Source organism: Danio aesculapii, chromosome 22 (genome assembly GCF_903798145.1).
Source record: "Danio aesculapii chromosome 22, fDanAes4.1, whole genome shotgun sequence".
Lineage (NCBI taxonomy): Eukaryota > Metazoa > Chordata > Actinopteri > Cypriniformes > Danionidae > Danio > Danio aesculapii.
Genome location: NC_079456.1, coordinates 38,774,795 through 38,793,254, shown reverse-complemented (window position 1 = coordinate 38,793,254; position 18,460 = coordinate 38,774,795). Strand labels below are relative to the sequence as shown.

Sequence of the window (18,460 nt, the reverse complement as noted above, 5' to 3'; positions counted from 1 at the left end):
ATCTAACTGGATGTTTACTTTCAAATGCAGAGAGCTGATTCGCTGTCTGAAGTGGTATATGGATCGGTCAGCAGAAGTTGTGCGACAGGATCACATCCAGGAAGCCATGAGGGTAAGATTTCTGTATGTTATACAGTCAAACAAGAAGAGGTCAAGATAAAAGCCACATAAAATGACAATGATGGTCGTAATTTAATGAATAATAAATAAAACATGACCATGATTCAGCCTAAACAGTAACTATAACAAATATTACACTTAGATAATTCCACAAAGGACGTTCACAAATAACTAGCTCAAGCAAAAATCTGTTCAGATATCTTACTCACTGCCTGAATGTTTTTTGTTGAGATTAATTGCCATGCCTGGTTTGATTGGTGATTCATTTTGGTACTGACGGTACCCTGATATTAAAATGTCAAGCTCTGTAAAAGTACAGAAAAATTATACTTTAGGTACAGTGTGGGTGCTGCATCCGAGAGTTTCAAACAAAACGAGTAGGTCCAACTAATTAAGTTCCTACTCTTGAGGTTAAAAAATGCTGAAAAACTTTTCATTTCCCCATTTGTTTTCAAAGTAACAGCACTGGGATTCTCCTTATTACCTTTAACTAAAGAATTCCAAAGGGGGATTTCACACCGGGCACATTTTCTGTGATCTGAGTCTGAATGGGATTGCTCCCAGTGCCCAGTTTCATTGAAATCAAAATCAGGCCAGTTCCTCCTGGGTAGTCTTAAATTTGGTCCCCCATTGCTCACCCAGGCAGCAGTTACCAGTTTTGTCATGTGAATGCAGGTTTATATATCTTTATAAAAGTGCAAATCTTCCTCCAGGCTTTAGAGTACCTCTTTAAATTCATCGTCCAGTCACGGATCCTCTACTCTCGGGCCACTTGTGGGATGGAGGAAGACCAGTTTCGAGCCAGCATACAGGAGCTTTTCCAGTCCATCCGTTTTGTTCTCAGCCTGGACAGCCGCAGCTCAGAGACGCTCATTTTCACCCAGGTCAGACATAAAGTTGATTAATTTATACCTCACATCTGTTAAATCAAGTACTTAAGCAGCGAAAACAATCACAGACAAAAGAACTAGCCAGTCTAATGTGTTTGAAAATGAAAGGTAACAAGAGGCTGATCTCCAAATCCACTGTTAGCTCTAGGCTGAGGTTTCTTTAGTCCTCTATTAGACTGATGCATCTGTCTATCTCTGCTGTAAAGAAGTTGTATGTCTAAGCTGTTTAGACAGCCCCATCTCAAGGAAATCCTATGAAATCATTTCTCTTCCAGAGCGAGTTTGTGAGTTTGTTTGAGAAGATATCTGCTTGCTTAAGATTGCTTGCTCACTGAAGTATATGCAAATATTCTGGCATGTCATATTTGAAGAACCAAGACAAGAGGACTTGAGGCGAGCTTAAGAGACACTAACAGTAAACCCCCAACAACATCTTGAGATACCATAGTAGTAGAATTAGCCACTAGATTGTCTGAACTTAGATTGGATGAGACTTGCTGCTGAGATACTGGTATGTTCTGTCTGCTTGTTAGAGCATTTCTATTGAATGCTGCTGATAAGGGGTTTCGATTTCTAAGGTGGCTGCTCAGTTGCCCGAGTCAAACCAGGCCTGCCCCAAGTTTCTATGATATTCTGATCTCTATAGATGTGTTTCATTGCTCTCTGGGTAATTGTTCATTTTGTTTGATTTAGGTGTCATGAGTTTGACATATAGGTTTGTATAAGGTACACCTTCATTAGATAGTTTGAACTAATTTTGCAGAAAGATGTTTTGTATTTCTTCCGCATGCCTTCTTCTGTTATCACCATATTTTGTACCTTCAGCAACATGCCATTTAATTCTGGATCCACCAGGAACAAACCTGTGGCTGTATTTTGATTAATCAGACTACAAGCCATCCTACTGACAATTCTAACGTTTTGATCATTTAGCCTCTTTTAGATCTTGTTGACTTGATATTGTTTTTCCTTAATTGTCCCATATTGTACCTGTGTGGACTTTTCCTGTCCCTGCCCTGTCTCCTGACCCAATCCTGCCCAACCTCACTGCACCCCTAGGGTCCCCAGGCAACTACAGGACAAGCCTCAACCAACCAGGGCAACTGCTTGCAGCCGTTGAGCTGTAATGCCCCACGGCCCTCTCCTCTGTCTGTAAGTAGAAGCAGCTTGTTAAATTGCCCCACAGTATGGACCGGAGACTCCCTCACAACCCAGCCCAATGCCAATCTCCAAAACATTGCATACAATCACTCAGTACCTTTCCAAAAGACCAAACCCGAACATGAACCAACAGTCCGAACAATCTGACCAACGCCAACAGATGTTTCCCAATGCTTCCAATGCATTTTCCGCTGGGTTCTTTTGGTGTGTTTCTTGGTTTTGATTGCTGTGTTTGACACCATATCTTCTCCTGCACAACTTTGAGTCCTTCGAAACACCCCCCATTATTCACCTTTCCTCTTCAGTGGCCTTGAACTGGGACCAAAGATCACCTTGCTTGGAATGGATTGTACCATAGGGATGTTGAGCAAAGCGGGGAAAGGAAGTTCTCAGAAGCAAGAGATGTAGATCTTTTAGTAGTGATAACTTTGATTTGAAGAATAGCCAAACTCTAAAGTGCCAATCTAACAAGCAGTTCATAATTGTGTCCCTGATTTATACCTCAACCTTGCTCCTGGAGACCCACTGTCCTGCACGGTTTAGCCTGAATCAACTTAAACCCTTCACTTTTCAAGTGACCTGGAGAGGTTGATTGGTTGGTTCAGATGTGTTTGACTGATGCTAAATTCTGTGGGACAGTTCATCTCCAGCAATGATCTCAGAATAATAAAGACCTTTTTTGACTTCACTGTATTAGCCATGGAGAGTTTCTGTATTCTCACTTTTACTTCATCTCTTGCTGTGTCTGTGATGTTCGTCCCATCTTTGGCCAATATTCCCTCCTCCTCTTGAGTTGTCTAAAAGGGAAAAATATCCTTAAGTAACGACCTTTCCTTTTTTCTGAACTCTTCTTACCTTTTCAGGCTGCCCTGCTCAACTCATTCCCAGCCATTTTTGACGAGCTCCTACAGATGTTCACAGTACAGGAAGTAGCAGAGTTTGTGAGGGGAACTCTGGGAAGCATGCCTAGTACGGTTCACATCGGACAGTCCATGGATGTGGTCAAGCTGCAGTCCATTGCTCGAACTGTGGATAGCAGGCTTTTCTCTTTTCCAGGTATTTCCTACAGAAATGGTTCACTGTAATGTAGATAATCTGTATCGTTGGAAGTCCAGCAACTTGTCATTGGGGCAGTGCACATTGTTTTCCTATTTGTACCTTATTTGTAGGGGTGGACATAACACATGTGCGCATGAGCAGTTTTAAAAAGCTAAAGAAGCGTCATACATACCAACATTGTTGGCATTATGGGACCTTGTCACCTAGGTTAACACAATATAAGGAAAGATTATTACAAGCATGTTAAAAGTAACATGTCTTGTTAACTGCGTAAATACTGCTCATTTTCTTATGCAACACTGCAGGCTTTGGCTTTAGTTTACATTACCTCAGGCTTAATTTCTCAGGAAGAATGTTATATATCATTGTTCCCAAATGACCTTAGATCGTGGCACTCAAGGTTTCCATTGTGCTCATACTTTGTCCAGAGCCAGAACCTCTTGACAGGTGAGCACAGTAGGCACAGTCCCATCTGGCATGAAAGGATGGGACAATACAGCTGACTCAGCACAGTTCTATACTGTCATGCCAGGTTCACGCCAATGTAAAGCAAGCATCTATATAGTGTTACTCGACATGCAGAATCTTTTTCACCATCATGTAACTTTCCTTAAGACGTGGTTTAGACTCGGTGTGTATAATCTGCTTACGCAAATACTCATTCTCATTTAGTGTGAAGCTGTTTTGGCTTGACCTTTATTTTCAGAAAGGGGGCACAATATGGTTTCACACAAGATGCCATCTTGTTAAGACAGATGATGACAGCATGTAAGCCATGAACAAGCAACCAAGCAAGATCTCCAGGTTCTCCTTTGAGAAAGGGACCGAAACAGTTATATGCATCTCTGCTTTTTTTGCTGCCATTCACATTGGGTTCATTGTAGCACATGGGTAATTATCACTACTGTCAGGTATTACTATACACTTTTAAGGGCGTATGTTGACAATATATCAGTCCATTTAAGAATGATTCCCCAGTGACAAACTTTGGCACCTCAAAACGTACAATCTTTGCATGTTTTATGACAGTGAATGTCTAATTCTGATCCCCACCCTCTCTATCTTTCACAGAATCAAGGAGAATTCTCCTTCCTGTTGTTCTCCACCACATCCATCTGCATCTGCGGCAACAGAAGGAGCTTCTCATCTGTTCAGGAATCCTGAGCAGCATCTTCTCCATTATTAAGAGCAGCTCACTGGTACACACACTTCAGTCAATACGCACATCATCAAAACTCAAAACATCCTGTGGGTGACTTGAGTCAGTGTTTCTCTTCTTGTGTCTGCAGGAGAGCTCTGTGCAGGAGGAGGTGGAGATGATGGTGGAGAGTTTGTTGGATGTGTTGTTGCAGACACTGTTGGCCATCATGAGTAAATCTCAGTCTCAGGAGGCGGTAAGAGGACAGCGCTGTCCACAGTGCACGGCTGAGATCACTGTTAGTAACTAACAAATCTGATATTCTTCTTTCCTTCCCTCCATCCCCTCATCCCTATTCTACTCCACCTGCTTGGCAGCATCTCTACAGAGATTTCTTTGTCATATTTAGTTTGTTTTATTGGACTATAGAGTGCAACAGTCCAGTTGTGAAAATAAAATTGCACTTTCTTTATGCAGATTTATTATTAAGTATAACTTTAAACAAACAAGATATCAAAAATATGTTAATCATATCAAGCTGACAAGGTAAAATATACACTCACTGGCCACTTTAATAGGTACACCTTACTTATTCTGGGTAGGACCCAGAACTGCCCTAACCCTTCATGTCAGAGATTCAACAAGCTACTGTAAATGTTCCTCAGAGATTTTGCTTCATATTGACATGATAGCATCACGCAGTTGCTGCAGATTTGTCAGCTGCACATCCATGATGCCAATCTCCCGTTCCACCACATCCCAAAGGTGCTCTATTGGATTGAGCTCTGGTGACTGTGGAGGCCATTTGAGTACAGTGAACTCATTGTCATGTTCAAGAAACCAGTCTGAGATGATTGGAGCTTTATGACATGGTGCGTTATCCTCAGGTAGGCTGTGGCGTTGATACCATGCTCAATTGGTACTAATGGACCCAAAGTGGACCAAGAAAATCTCCCCCACACCATTACACCACCACCAGCAGCCTGAACCGCTGATAAAAGGCAGGATGGATCCATGCTTTCATGTTGTTGAGGCCAAATTGTGAGCCGAGCATCTGAATGTGTCAGCAGAAATGGAGACTCATCAGACCAGGCAACGTTTCTCCAATCTTCTATTGTCCAGTTTTGGTGAGCCTGTGTGAATTGTAGCCTCAGTTTCCTGTTCTTAGAAATGTGTGTTAACGAGCAGTTGGACAGGTGTACCTAATAAAGTGGCCGACGAGTGTATTAATCGATTTTCAATGAACTTAAATAAGAGCACTGTTGCTCTCTCTCTCTCTCTCTCTCTCTCTCTCTCTCTCTCTCTCTCTCTCGTGTTCATGTATCTCACACTCACTCACTGACTCACACATAATACAGTATGTCTTCATGTGGGTGAATGTCATGAAAACTGCACATAAAGTACATTTTTCAAGAACCAGATAAAAAAGATCGGACCGTTACATTTATGCTTTAGTTGTTTTAGTTAGTTAGTTAGTTAGTTAGTTAGTTAGTTAGTTAGTTTGTTTTGGTGCAACTTTCTGTTTTCTAATACTAAATAAATAGTTGTTCTTAAGGTCGTGATGTTTCTGGTCAGGTTTCATGAGACTGACCCACGCATGCTTGTCTTATTCTTGTTTTTTTGTCTCCTGCATTGAGTTTGTTTTAACACCTGCTGGGTAAACTAAGCTCAACAGTAACCGTCTAAAACACACACATGCTCAGATCTATACGTTTGATGTATTCTTTGATAGACATGTATTTGCTTTTAATGTTATGTTTGGATGTATTCATGATTGATCTCTTTCAAACAAAACCCAGCAGAAACTAATGTCATGTTAATCCAGACGGGGTAAATTCACTAAGAATACGCTGTAACGTGCTCTTTGATAACATTACATGTTTGCAAACACAGCCCAGTTTTGCTGAATTTTGTTTATAAAGTGTCTTGGGTCTCCAGTGCCCCAAGGTTTGCAATAGTGCGAGTATACCGTGAGTATATTGCAGTGTGTAATGTGCATTCAGTAGATTTTGTCACAAAAGTAAAAGATGCTTTATTTTGGTTATTTTGGCATGTTAATTTAATTATTTTGATCCATCCATAATAGAGAGGTGTTTCATTGTGTCTTATATACAGATTTAATTAAGGCTGGCCTCACTCTGTGCAATTTCAGCCGCTATCTTGCTGTGAGGTGACAGTGCTACCCACTAAGGCACCGTGTCGCCCCAATTGTGAACAAAATAAGTAAATAATAATAATATAAAAGTATGATAATGATTTAAAAGTGGGTCTCATTTCCATGCAGTCTGAAAATTGCGTTGGTGGGAATTAATCTCAGGATGTTTCCATGTCTTTCATTCATTCTGCTCCCCCGCTCCCTTTGGATGCATTTGATTGGCTGTTTGTTGGGATTGGACAGTAAACAGATTTGATTGGCTCACAGCGACCTATCCTCTTTCTGATTGGCAGGGAGAGTATGTGTCCTGCCTGCTGTCTCTCCTGCGCCAAATGTCGGACATTCACTTTCAACACCTGCTGGACAACTTCCAGAGCAAAGAGGAGCTGAAGGTGGAGAAGCGTCTTATGCATTTCAGAAACCAGGGATCTGAATCTTTTATAATGTTGTTTTAACTGTTAAATGCCTTCCTGGAGCTTATACAGTGCTTTCCCTTGCAGGAGTTTCTGCTGAAGATTTTCTGTGTGTTCAGAAACCTGATGAAGCTCAGTATTTTCCCGCGTGACTGGAACGTCATGCGACTGCTGACCAGCAAGTGAGAATCCTTTTCTGCATTTCTTCTTGAAAAAATAAATAAATAAATAGGTGTGATCCTTATACTTATTAGAGAATTTCAAATTTGGAGTACTAGTACTGTGACTTTTGGGTTTTGGAGACGTCTGCATCACCATATGGGTCATCAGAACAGGACGTGTGTTTGGATATAACTCAGTGTTTTGACCACACTTCATTATTATTGATCATTTATTCCTCTGCTGGAGATTAGAACTGAAATAGTTTTGATCAAATCTTTCTGCTTAACAAAGGAGATTAAATATGTGGGCTGATGGATGTGTTCAGTGGAGTGAGTCTCCACCGTTTCCTCACTCCTCCAAAGTAAAGGAGTAAAGAGTAAAAGTAAAGTAAAGAGAAAGTAAAGAGGCTGAATGGAGGAGGCTGGTTCTTTATCCTCGCGCTGCAGATGCTCTGTTTAACTGTTTTCTCTCTAGTGAAGCGTTTTTACACTCAAAGTCTGTAAATAGCAAATGCACTATGGAGCGACACAACTGACTCTTAAAGGAATGACGGACGAGACTCTGATTGGTTTAATGAACGTTATGCTCAAAACACACCCAGAACTCATGAAGAGAATAAGCTCAGCCCTGTTAGACCATGCGCCGGGGTCCAGACAGTATTTATCTGCCCTTAAAACAGCAAAAGTGGATTCAGACACACCCTCAATGCTTTTGCATTGTGCGCTTTAGATTTTGAGCTTAGATTGTTAAAATAAAGCCCCTAGTGTCGTTTGTTGTCCAAATAGCTAAAAATTATTAAACCAGGAAGCAGTTTTTAGAAGAGTAAATAATATTGTTTTGATTTCAGAAATAATATGCAACTTTTAGTATGCCAAACGAGTTTTTCCTTAAAACAAACTAAATATTCTGCCAATGGGGTAGGTCAAATAATCTAGATTTGTTGTTAGTTGGAAATGCCCTACTGGCAGATTATTGAGTTTGGTTTAAGGAAAAACTCATTTTGACTTGTTATTTCTAAAAGCGACAATATGTTTTCTTATGTAAAGCATTTCTAAGTACACTCTTCAAGTTAAATATTCATTCATTCATTCATTCATTTTCTTTTGCACCACAGCCGAATGAACCGCCAACTTATCCAGCACACTTTTTACGCAGAGGATGCTCTTCCATTCACAACCCATCACGGGGAAACCTCCATACACACTCATTCACACACATACTACCCACTAGTTAATTATATTTTTAATAATAATTTATCCATTTACAAAAGATCAAATCAATTATTTAAATATATATATAAATAAACAGATGTTGCTTTTATTTAAATATGGTCTATAAAAAGGACCAAGAGTTGATCAAAGAATCCTAAAGATAAACATATGCATCACAGGAGAAAAATATTGAGCTTAAGGATGATTACATTTAGTGAAGTTGTGAATCGTGTAACATTAAAGTAGCCTGGTGTTGAAAATTCAGCGTTCAATAAGATCAAATAAGTACATTTAATTTAAAACATTAAAATATTTGATGATAATTACTGTTTTATTGGATTTTTAATCTAACTCAGATTGGAATTATTGAATTTTCTGCCAGGGGAAAAGTCAAATAAAACAGAAATATAATAAAATATAATTAATGAGGTTAAAAATATCTCACAATGCTGACTGCAAGATGTTAAATCAATTCATTTCAGTTCATCTGTATTCCTCCAGCTCTTCTCCACTGTAGAGTGTGTGGCAGCAGCTGAACACTGAAGTTCTAGTAAACTGAAGCGGTGTCAGCCCAGTGTTCAGAGTTCAGTTCAGCTCAGTTCAGTGTGGTTTAATCTTCACTGCTGAAAGTCCAAACACTGAAGAGCAAATCCATCCATGCACAGCTCCACAAGAACCAAACCAAGCAAACCAGTGGAGACAGTGGAGGAACAAACTTCACCAATTGACCAAAGTGAAGGAGAGAAACCTGGAGAGAAACCAGGCTCAGTTGGACACGAGCATTTCTCCTCTGGCCAAACTTCTGATATCAGAATCGTGATTAACAAAGTCTGAAGTCTGAATTAAACTTATTTCCTGCCACTTTGATCAGTATTTTTGGTTTTTAAGCCTGTAGGTGTGTAGTGTAATTACAAAAAAGTTTAGACATCTAAATACGCCATTAACAGAAAAACTGCACACATAGGAGATTCCTCTCGAAAGCATTAAATCCATGAACATAGCCCAAATGCTTCAACTTGTCTCTTTCTCTGTCCTGCAGTATCATCGTGAGCACAACCCAGTATCTGTCGCCTGCTCTCCATAAAAGCTTTACAGACGCTGACTTCGATTTTAAGGTGTGTGATTCTGCACATTTTTCACAACCAACTCCCTGACACTGCAGCAAACACTAACCATAAACATCATCTCCGCACACACACACACACACACACACACACACACACACACACACACACACACACACACACACACACACACCTGTTCTCCTGAAGATGGCATTCACATGTTCACAAACGTGCTTGATGTGGGCCTTTACGGTGTCCTGCTGCTGTTGGACACTCTTGGCTCTCTCTAATCCACTCTAATGAAGCGCTCCTCCCTGATCAAGACAGATGGTGCCACTAACCAGGGAGACCGGCTCTGGAAGTTCAAACCTGCTGAATTATTAATGAAGGTTATCTTGCGGAGAAAAACACAGGCCTGTCTGTCAGCGTGGGCTTTCGCTGGATGTCCCTTGGAAAGTGCGTAGAGCAGCTTAACTCTGGAACCCGAACCGGGAACTGGATTAGTAAACAGTCAAGACCAGTTTACCCACTGAAGACATGTTAAACTATAGTATTATTTGTGGCCTGCTATTGTGTCCGCCTACAACAGCTTTAAGAAAACTGCTCAGAATAGGCATTGGATATTGGTATTATTCTGCAATGATTCTGAGATGGTTCTTTTAAATCGTTACGGAGCTTAAAGGAGATCTGGTATTAGTATCTAGTATTATACAGGGTTTAAACACAGTTGTGTGGCAAGAGTCTGTCAATCTGCTTGTTAAGTGTTAGGCTTCTAGATCCAAGTGCCATGTCAAACTGTATAGGCAAACTCAACTAATGGTAATAATAAACATTATTTAAGCACTGGAATACTATCAAAAATGATATCCATGCCTAATATCTGATGGCCAGAATGTGATTCAGTTTTTATAAATTGTTTTATAAGCAGTTCAGAGACTGATGTGTACGCCATGATTCTGGATCAAACTCACTTTAATGTGTGATATGATGGTCATCCACGAGTATTTTCTCAATTCAAATGAGTAGCAGCTTGAACCTGGAAACAGTATTACATACGACACGACATAACAAGCGGATATCCGTCCTGCCTACAGCCATCGATATCATCCACTTCTGATCAGACTGATGAAAACACTGCTGGTAATATCAGGTTTAATGGCTCCTGTATGTTTATTTCCATCAGGTGTGGAACTCGTACTTCAGTCTGGCTGTGCTGTTCATCAACCAGCCTAGTCTACAGCTGGAGACTCTGACTCCGGCCAAACGGAAGAAGGTCTTTGACAAGTAAGACATGATCCTGTTCATTCACACAGATCTGGAGACAACAGCTGACATTATTAACTCACATTATTAACCTAAAATGATTTAAACATTACAGCATTCATACAATGATGTATTGTTTTTCCCATTTTGACAGTACATACTATGCATAAAGACCTTACAAATGTTGCACAACACAAATAAAACAGATTTTAATATGAGTTTCAGCAAATGAACAGCTTTAACGTGTTCATGCCTTTATAGAGATTTTCATGGTAGTTTACTTTCACTGTTTCATTTAGGGAAACTCCTGAGATAAATCAGTAAACTCTGAACTTTAGTGATGAATCTATATTAAGTACTGCTCTTCCCACCTGCTTTATTCAGCCACAATGACCTCTGGGACTTCTCATGTGAATTTTGCGCTCAAGTCTGCATCGACACGTCCTCGATATCAAGAACACATCCAGGAACTTTCACGCGTCCTCCATTCTTGTGATCTTGAGTTTTGGAACTGAACTTGCAGTTGATGATGACGTTATATGAGAACACAGGGATGCAAGATCGCTGAAGAACGCACAATATTTACACCAGGGGTGCCCAAACTTGGTCCTGGAGGGCCGCTGTCCTGCAAATGTTAGTTACAGCCCCAATTACACACCTGAACCTGCTAATCAAGCTCTTACTAGGTGGACTGGAAACTTCCAGGCAGGTGTGTTGAAGGAAGTTGGAGCTTTGCTATGCAGGACACCGGCCCTCCAGGACAGAGTTTGGACACCCCTGATTTACACAAACCATTTATTGAGGCATCTTTACACTGAATTCTGAGCAGGCTGGTTTTAGAGAGGTTTCCAGCCTGGAAATGGCCAAAACCCCTCTAAAACCAGCCTGGACAACCAGCTAAAACCAGCCAACCAGCCTAGGCTGGTTTAAGCTGGATTTTTTTTAGCAGGGCAACCCCTAAACCCAACCAGAACTGTACATTATTCCCAAAACCAGAAAATAGTTGGATAACAATGATGAAGAAGTGCATAAACTTAAATGTAAGCCTAAAATTAACATTACCCATAAACATATCCCTTAATTCTCATTGGCTGATTGGAATGCTGTTCCAGGATCGTCGTAGATGTTACTCCTACTTGGTGAAATCAGGTCGGCCACCTAAAATCAGCTGTGTAAAGATGACTTGAGTGAACTAGAGAGCAGTTTCAGACACCGCTAACAAAAAAGGTTCTTGTTATCATGTCTTTCCTCCAGAGATTTCTGTTCTATTCGACTGTCAGTCGAGCTTAGATCAAATTAAACCCACAATATTTGTTTATTTGTAAAAATGGAATATATAGAGTGTTGAAGAGAGGTGTAAACCATGTTAAATCCATTCAGAGCAGCCCTACAGTGCTACTTTCCCCCATTTTGTTTGTAGCCATGAGTTTAGCATCTCATGATTAATAGATGCCTGTTCCTTTAGCTGTTGGTCAAATACTCACTGCGCAAAAGACTGCCACACAACACAAGACAGATGATCACCATGCTGGAGTACATTGAAAGGGTCGCTTCCTCTCTCCTCTTCCTTCATTCTCATCTCTCTGTGATCTTCATCTTAGCGTGTAGCTCTTGCTGTTTCTCTGTTTGTTTCAATCATCTTACATTGTTGTGTTTTTCATGCCTCTGCAGGTATGGTGACATGAGGGTCATGATGGCTTACGAGCTGTTTAGCATGTGGCAGAATTTGGGTGAGTGTCGTGATTCTCTCTCCATCTTCCAGCTCTTGTTTCACTCTCTTTTCCTGCATTTCTCTGCACACGCACAGACATAAACATGAGGATTGACTATAGAAAGGCAGCACTGACCTCTACAGGCAGAAGAAGGCACTACACTGCAGAAAGGCCCCCGTAAACACCACAACATTCTTTGTAGAGAGCAAATGTTCAGTGGTTTTCAACCTGTGGGCCGTGATGGTATTGCAGGCTCTAGGTGTTATTGGTAGAAATAATATTGTTAAAGAGATTCACACACAAAAAAAAGACAATTCTGTCCTCATTTACTTATTTCAAAGCTTAATGAGAGTCTTTCTTCTGTTGAACGCAAAAGAAGGTATCATGAAGAAAGCTGAAAACCATTGGCTACCATAGTCTTTGCTTTTCCTACTATGGAAGTCAATGGTTACATGTTTTCAGCTGTCTTTAAAATATCTTATTAAGGTTAATCTCATTATGGTTTGGTAAATGTTCATTTTGACACCATACTGTATTTATTTATTTTTTAATTTGTCAAGGGTTTGTTTTATTAGTGAAAGGCATATATTATTTGATTATATAATATAATCACGGTTGTGGGTTTGCTTGGTTTGGCTGCAGGTGAGAATAAGATCCACTTCATACCAGGAATGATCGGCCCGTTTTTGGGTGTGACGCTTGTACCGCAAAACGAAGTCCGAAACATAATGATCCCCATCTTCCACGATATGATGGACTGGGAACAGAGAAAGAACGGCAACTTCAAACAGGTCCATCACACCTGCCATCTGCTTCTCTGCCTATTCTTGCCTGTTTTCCTCTGCTTTTCTAAACCTGTTATGTTTTAGTGATTACACAAGAATATGACTATGACTAGAAATAGGATATTCTGTTTATTTTTGATGGTTTAGTGATGGAATGAATAAAGAAATAAAAGAAGAAAGGAAAGAATTTTAGGCTAAATTATCTGCCATTTTGTGGAATTTTAATTCATTATCAAATATTCTATTAAATTCATGTTTATTTATATAGCTCTATTATATAGATAAATAATATTAGATCTAATTAGATTATATATAGATCTATAGATGTATAATATTAGATTATATATAGATCTATAGATATATAATATTAGATCTAATTAGATTATATCTAATTATCTACAGAAACATTGTCTACCCAGCAAATTACTGCTATCCAGAGATTTACCTAATTTACCTGTTTAAGTCTTCAATATTCACTGTAATCTGAATACTAGTATCCTCAATAATATTGTGTACTATCAAATTATATTTAAAGATAGATAGATAGATAGATAGATAGATAGATAGATAGATAGATAGATAGATAGATAGATAGATAGATAGATAGATAGATAGATAGATAGATAGATAGATAGAGAGAGAGAGAGAGACGGACGGACGGACGGACGGACGGACGGACGGATAGATTATTATCATTATTATAAGTAGTAGTATTCATATGATTATTATAGTTATTAAATTTGATATATAATGTGATGAAAAATCAATAATAATGAGCATAATTTAAACGTCTGAATAAATATATCCTGTTTAATTACATGTGAATAAGTGATGTTTATGGTGCAGGTGGAGGCGGAACTGATAGACAAACTGGACAGTCTGGTGTCTGAAGGCAAAGGAGACGAGAATTACAGAGAGCTCTTCAGTTTGCTGTAAGTGAACACACACACACACACAGACACACACACACACACACACACACACACACACACACATGTAGAAATTGGTGGTTTACGGGGACTCTCCATAGGCATCATGTATTTTATACAGGCCCTATCACAGAACCCAACCCTTACAGGAAACATGTGGCAATCTTTAAATGCCAAAAGACACTGTTAAGTATGGTTATTAAGCATTTGGAATTAATAGGACACAATGCATGTCCTCATAAACCAGGGTCATACTCATGTCGATATTCAAATGTGTCCTCATAAAGCACATAAACAAGCGCACACACACACACACACACACACACACACACACACACACACACACACACACACACACTGTTTGAGTGCTCTTGCTATAACCCGAGTGTCTCTGATTTGCCTTGTGCTGCGGGATTGTTAGAACTCAGCTGTTTGGGCCGTACCCCAGGTAAGAGGAAACCCACTCTTTTCAGCCAATCAGAAGCCCCTCAAAAGGATCTTCCATTACAAATCCCTCTATTTCCTCTATGAAGTGTCCTTAAATGATGACGTATATGTGTGCCGTTTATGTTTAGTCTGCTGGAGAAGATCGAGCAGGAGACCTGGAGGGAGACGGGCATCTCCTTTGTCACGTCTGTCACACGCCTCATGGAGCGACTGCTGGATTACAGGTATTACTTTAGTTTTAGTGTCTGTACTGATAATAATGCTGTATTTATTTAACTAATTCACACTAGGACACAATTGTTCCACTTTTGGTCTGATTCTGTCCTCATTTACTCTCCTTTCACTTCTTCCAAACCTGTTTGAGTTTCTTTCATCTGTCAAACACTAAGTAAGATGTTTGGAGGACAGCCGGAAACCTCATTGACTTCAATAGCATTTGTTTTTCCAACTGTGGAAGTCAATGGCTACAGGTCTTCATCTTCCCTCCTAACATCTTACTTAGTGTCCATGAGAAATAAAGAAGCTCAGGAAGGTTTTGAACCACTTGAGGGAGAGTAAATGTCAGTAAATGTTCATTTTGGGGTGATTTATCCCTTTAAAATTACAATTAGTACACACCATTAGTGTTTTAATTAGCTTACAGTATATCAGGGACTTTCACTCTCAGTAGTTTTAGTAATGCGGCTTTAATTGAAGTTATGAACTGTATTTCAGTGACTGAAAGACATTGAGTTTTATCTTTAGTTAGTTATAACGACACTGTTGAGCATATACTGCAGTAAGTGGCGTTTGGGCACATGTCGTCTGTCATTATAATAGTTTAATAGTGCATATTATAATCAAACAGAAGGAGCCATTTAAAATGTAAAGCCCTGTTCAGACTACACAATTTGCATTATTGGTTGGGACAGTCACTAGCTGTGTTTCCATCCAAAAATACGGATTAACTTTGTGCGCATTATCGATTAAAAGACGTGCGAATAAAGCAGCGTTTCTATCCAACGATCAAAGAGAACAAAATCATCAGCTACTGATTACCCGGCGCCAGATATCAACAGTAAAAGCAGAATGTACTGCGGTAGAAGAAGCTGCTTCAATCTTTTCTTCATTTAATAAATGACTTGCACCTCAGAAGGCGATCCTGACACGCAGTGAACATGCGCTGGCATTTAAACACATGAGACGCGGAGCACAGATGCTCTGGACCGCTCTGGAGGTCATTAATTAAGTAATTACACTAATGTTGTGGAACGGTTCAGGTGTTTTAGAATGACCAACACAACATGTCAGATGTTCTACAGTGTGCTCCAGCCTGCTAGTGTATCTATTCACACACATTTCCATCATCACATGATCTCTTATAACACCATCACATGACCTTTATAATGCACAAGCTGGAATTAGTGCGGTAAAAGTGTTTCCAGCGTAGTTTATGCGCATCTTGTCTAATCGAATAAAACATTTATCCTGCTCTGCTCTGCGCATATGTTCTTCTATATGCATTTTCAAAACGTATGCACATGTTGACGTTTCCATCAACCGGTTTTAATGCGCAGATCCAAAATACATATACAAATAGGTGGATGGAAACATAGTGTGTGTGTGTGTGTGTGTGTGTGTGTGTGTGTGTGTGTGTGTGTGTGTGTGTGTGTGTGTGTGTGTGTGTGTGTGTGTGTTTTCTGAACACCAAACAGCAACGGCTGTAAACAAAGCAGCCCTGAGCTCACAAACTTCAAATTAAAATACAAACTCCCAGTAGACAGCCAGCGACCATCTTGCTGTCGGCCACAGTGCTAACCACTGAGCGTGCTAACTGTGTCACCCCATTGTCAACATTTCCATTTGAATTTTGTAATGGTCCCTCGACCAAAGTCCCTCGATGGCACATGCAGACGAGTGTACCTGAAGTGTCGCTGTTACTCCACGAAGGTTCTTCCATTTCATGTCCACCTACAGTAGCAGCACAGTCCTCGCTCTTCTGCTCTGCCATTTTAAAAGCAGTGTCTGGAACAGATTCTGTGCTCCTATTGGTCAATATGACTGAACCTGCTGTAGATATAAGGAAGATGTAACATGCTAGACCTTCTGTGCTGACGTTTTGAAGGTGGCATCAGGGCACTATGACTCGATTGAACCTTACATCCTGACACCCATTTCTTGTTTACAAATCTCCACGACACCCTACGTCAAGCATATTGTGCTGAAATCAGGTCAAGATATGTGTAATCTGAATTCATTGTGCAGCACTTAACCCTTTGAATTGAATAAAACTGAATATTTAGTCCATAACTAATTGGATCTTTAGTGACCCTGACCCATATATCTTACAGAGAAGGGTCTCTAACTGCTGCAGGAGCATAAAATGTTCCTGATCAGTCTGTCATTCATTCATTCATTTTATTTTCAGCTTAGTCCCTTTATTAATCTGGGGTCACCACAGTGGAATGAACCGCCAACCGCGTCGCCCCTCAGTCTATCATATATAATCTAAAAGCAAACATCTCTTCATAAGTTGTATAGAAGGCAGCCAATCAGATTCAGACTTTGCATTGTGCATAAATAATCAGTGGGCGTGGCATCTGTAACTAATGAGACTTCCTGTTCCTGTTGTTGGCAGGGATTGCATGAAAGGTGATGAGACGGAAAACAAGAAGATCGGTTGCACGGTCAACCTGCTGGTGAGTCTGCGCTTTCATAATAAACGTGACGCTTCTTTGTTGTGAGCAGGCTGAAGTAACCTGAGAGTCACATGATCTGGATTCTTACAGAATTTCTACAAGTCGGAGATTAATAAGGAGGAGATGTACATCCGATACATTCATAAGCTGTGCGACATGCACCTGCAGGCGGAGAACTACACAGGTGAGACACTTCATCTTACTGTGTTTACAAGCTGCTATAGGGGGATTGATGAACTAAATTGTCTGTAGTGTATGAGTGTGTGTGTGTGTGTGTGTGAATGAGTGTGTATGGGTGTTTCCCAGTGTTGGGTCACAGCTGGAAGGGCATCCGCTGTGTAAAACATGCAATAGTTGGCGGTTCATTCCGCTGTGGTGAACCCTGATGAATAAAGAGACTAAAATGAATGGATGAATAATAGATGTTCAGTGAAGTGTATCTGTCGCATTAGCTAAAGTTAATAAGTGAAAATCTAACATTGGTCTAAAACAGACTAGTCTTCAGATATGCAGATCAGACCGACTTGTCATTCTCTCCTGTGTATTTGATGACTAGTCTGTTTTTTTAGACTAGTGTTAGATGTCTGATTTTCACTGACAGCCCAAATTCAGCCTCGTTTTAGCCAAGACTTCTGACACTCTCAGAGCTCCTACTACAGTAGCTAGCCTGTTATGCTAGCACCATGCGCTGCCATAGTAATAGGAAGTATTTTACACAAGACTATCTCTACTATGCCAACCCCTGTGTCCCACAGAGGCGGCGTTCACCCTGCTGCTGTACTGGGAGCTGCTCCACTGGGAGGAAAGACCACTCAGAGAGTTCCTGCATTATCCAGCGCAGAGCGAATGGCACCGCAAAGAGGGTCTCTGTCGTAAGGTCATCCACTACTTCAACAAAGGAAAGGTATTCACTGATGCAACTTTGCTATAAGTCATCTAAAAAAAGCATGTTTTGCTATATATTTGGGGGGATTACTGTAAAGTATAATGTACAATTGTCCAAACACTCTGTGGATTAGACAGATGTTAGCATCAATGCTAAAGCAGGATTTCTCTGTATGTTAAATTGATAAGCATTATAGAGTCCATTCACTCTTTTAAAGGCAATTTCAGCCTCTCATCATGTCAATACTGGACACTGACAATAAGCAGTGCAACAAATGCAAAAGGAATATAATATATTCACTGACAGGACACCAATAATTAATATGCCGTTTTATTATTACTACATATGCCATGCTACTCCTGACAACAGTACAAATGGATTTAATTC

General features: G+C 40.1%; 1 protein-coding gene across 9 annotated transcripts in view; it reads left to right on the top strand.

The window, feature by feature from the left end:
• The window catches only part of dock3 (dedicator of cytokinesis 3), a 208,627-nt gene that overhangs the window by 173,304 nt on the left and 16,863 nt on the right, over nucleotides 1-18,460 (top strand). For 7 of the 9 annotated variants that reach the window (XR_008835714.1, XM_056447331.1, XM_056447326.1 and 4 more), the window contains 17 exons: nucleotides 31-112; nucleotides 834-1,004; nucleotides 3,035-3,227; nucleotides 4,302-4,429; nucleotides 4,520-4,666; nucleotides 6,817-6,915; nucleotides 7,024-7,118; nucleotides 9,349-9,424; nucleotides 10,557-10,657; nucleotides 12,308-12,366; nucleotides 12,991-13,139; nucleotides 13,980-14,065; nucleotides 14,484-14,510; nucleotides 14,638-14,733; nucleotides 17,127-17,187; nucleotides 17,278-17,371; nucleotides 17,943-18,091. Coding sequence is in view for 8 of the 9 variants with exons in the window: in XM_056447331.1 (XP_056303306.1) it covers nucleotides 31-112; nucleotides 834-1,004; nucleotides 3,035-3,227; nucleotides 4,302-4,429; nucleotides 4,520-4,666; nucleotides 6,817-6,915; nucleotides 7,024-7,118; nucleotides 9,349-9,424; nucleotides 10,557-10,657; nucleotides 12,308-12,366; nucleotides 12,991-13,139; nucleotides 13,980-14,065; nucleotides 14,484-14,510; nucleotides 14,638-14,733; nucleotides 17,127-17,187; nucleotides 17,278-17,371; nucleotides 17,943-18,091 (1,813 nt within the window). In the remaining variant the exon portion in view is untranslated. The remainder of the gene's footprint in view (nucleotides 1-30; nucleotides 113-833; nucleotides 1,005-3,034; nucleotides 3,228-4,301; nucleotides 4,430-4,519; nucleotides 4,667-6,816; nucleotides 6,916-7,023; nucleotides 7,119-9,348; nucleotides 9,425-10,556; nucleotides 10,658-12,307; nucleotides 12,367-12,990; nucleotides 13,140-13,979; nucleotides 14,066-14,483; nucleotides 14,511-14,637; nucleotides 14,734-17,126; nucleotides 17,188-17,277; nucleotides 17,372-17,942; nucleotides 18,092-18,460) is intronic. The other 2 variants (XM_056447328.1, XM_056447327.1) reach the window with 2 other exon arrangements.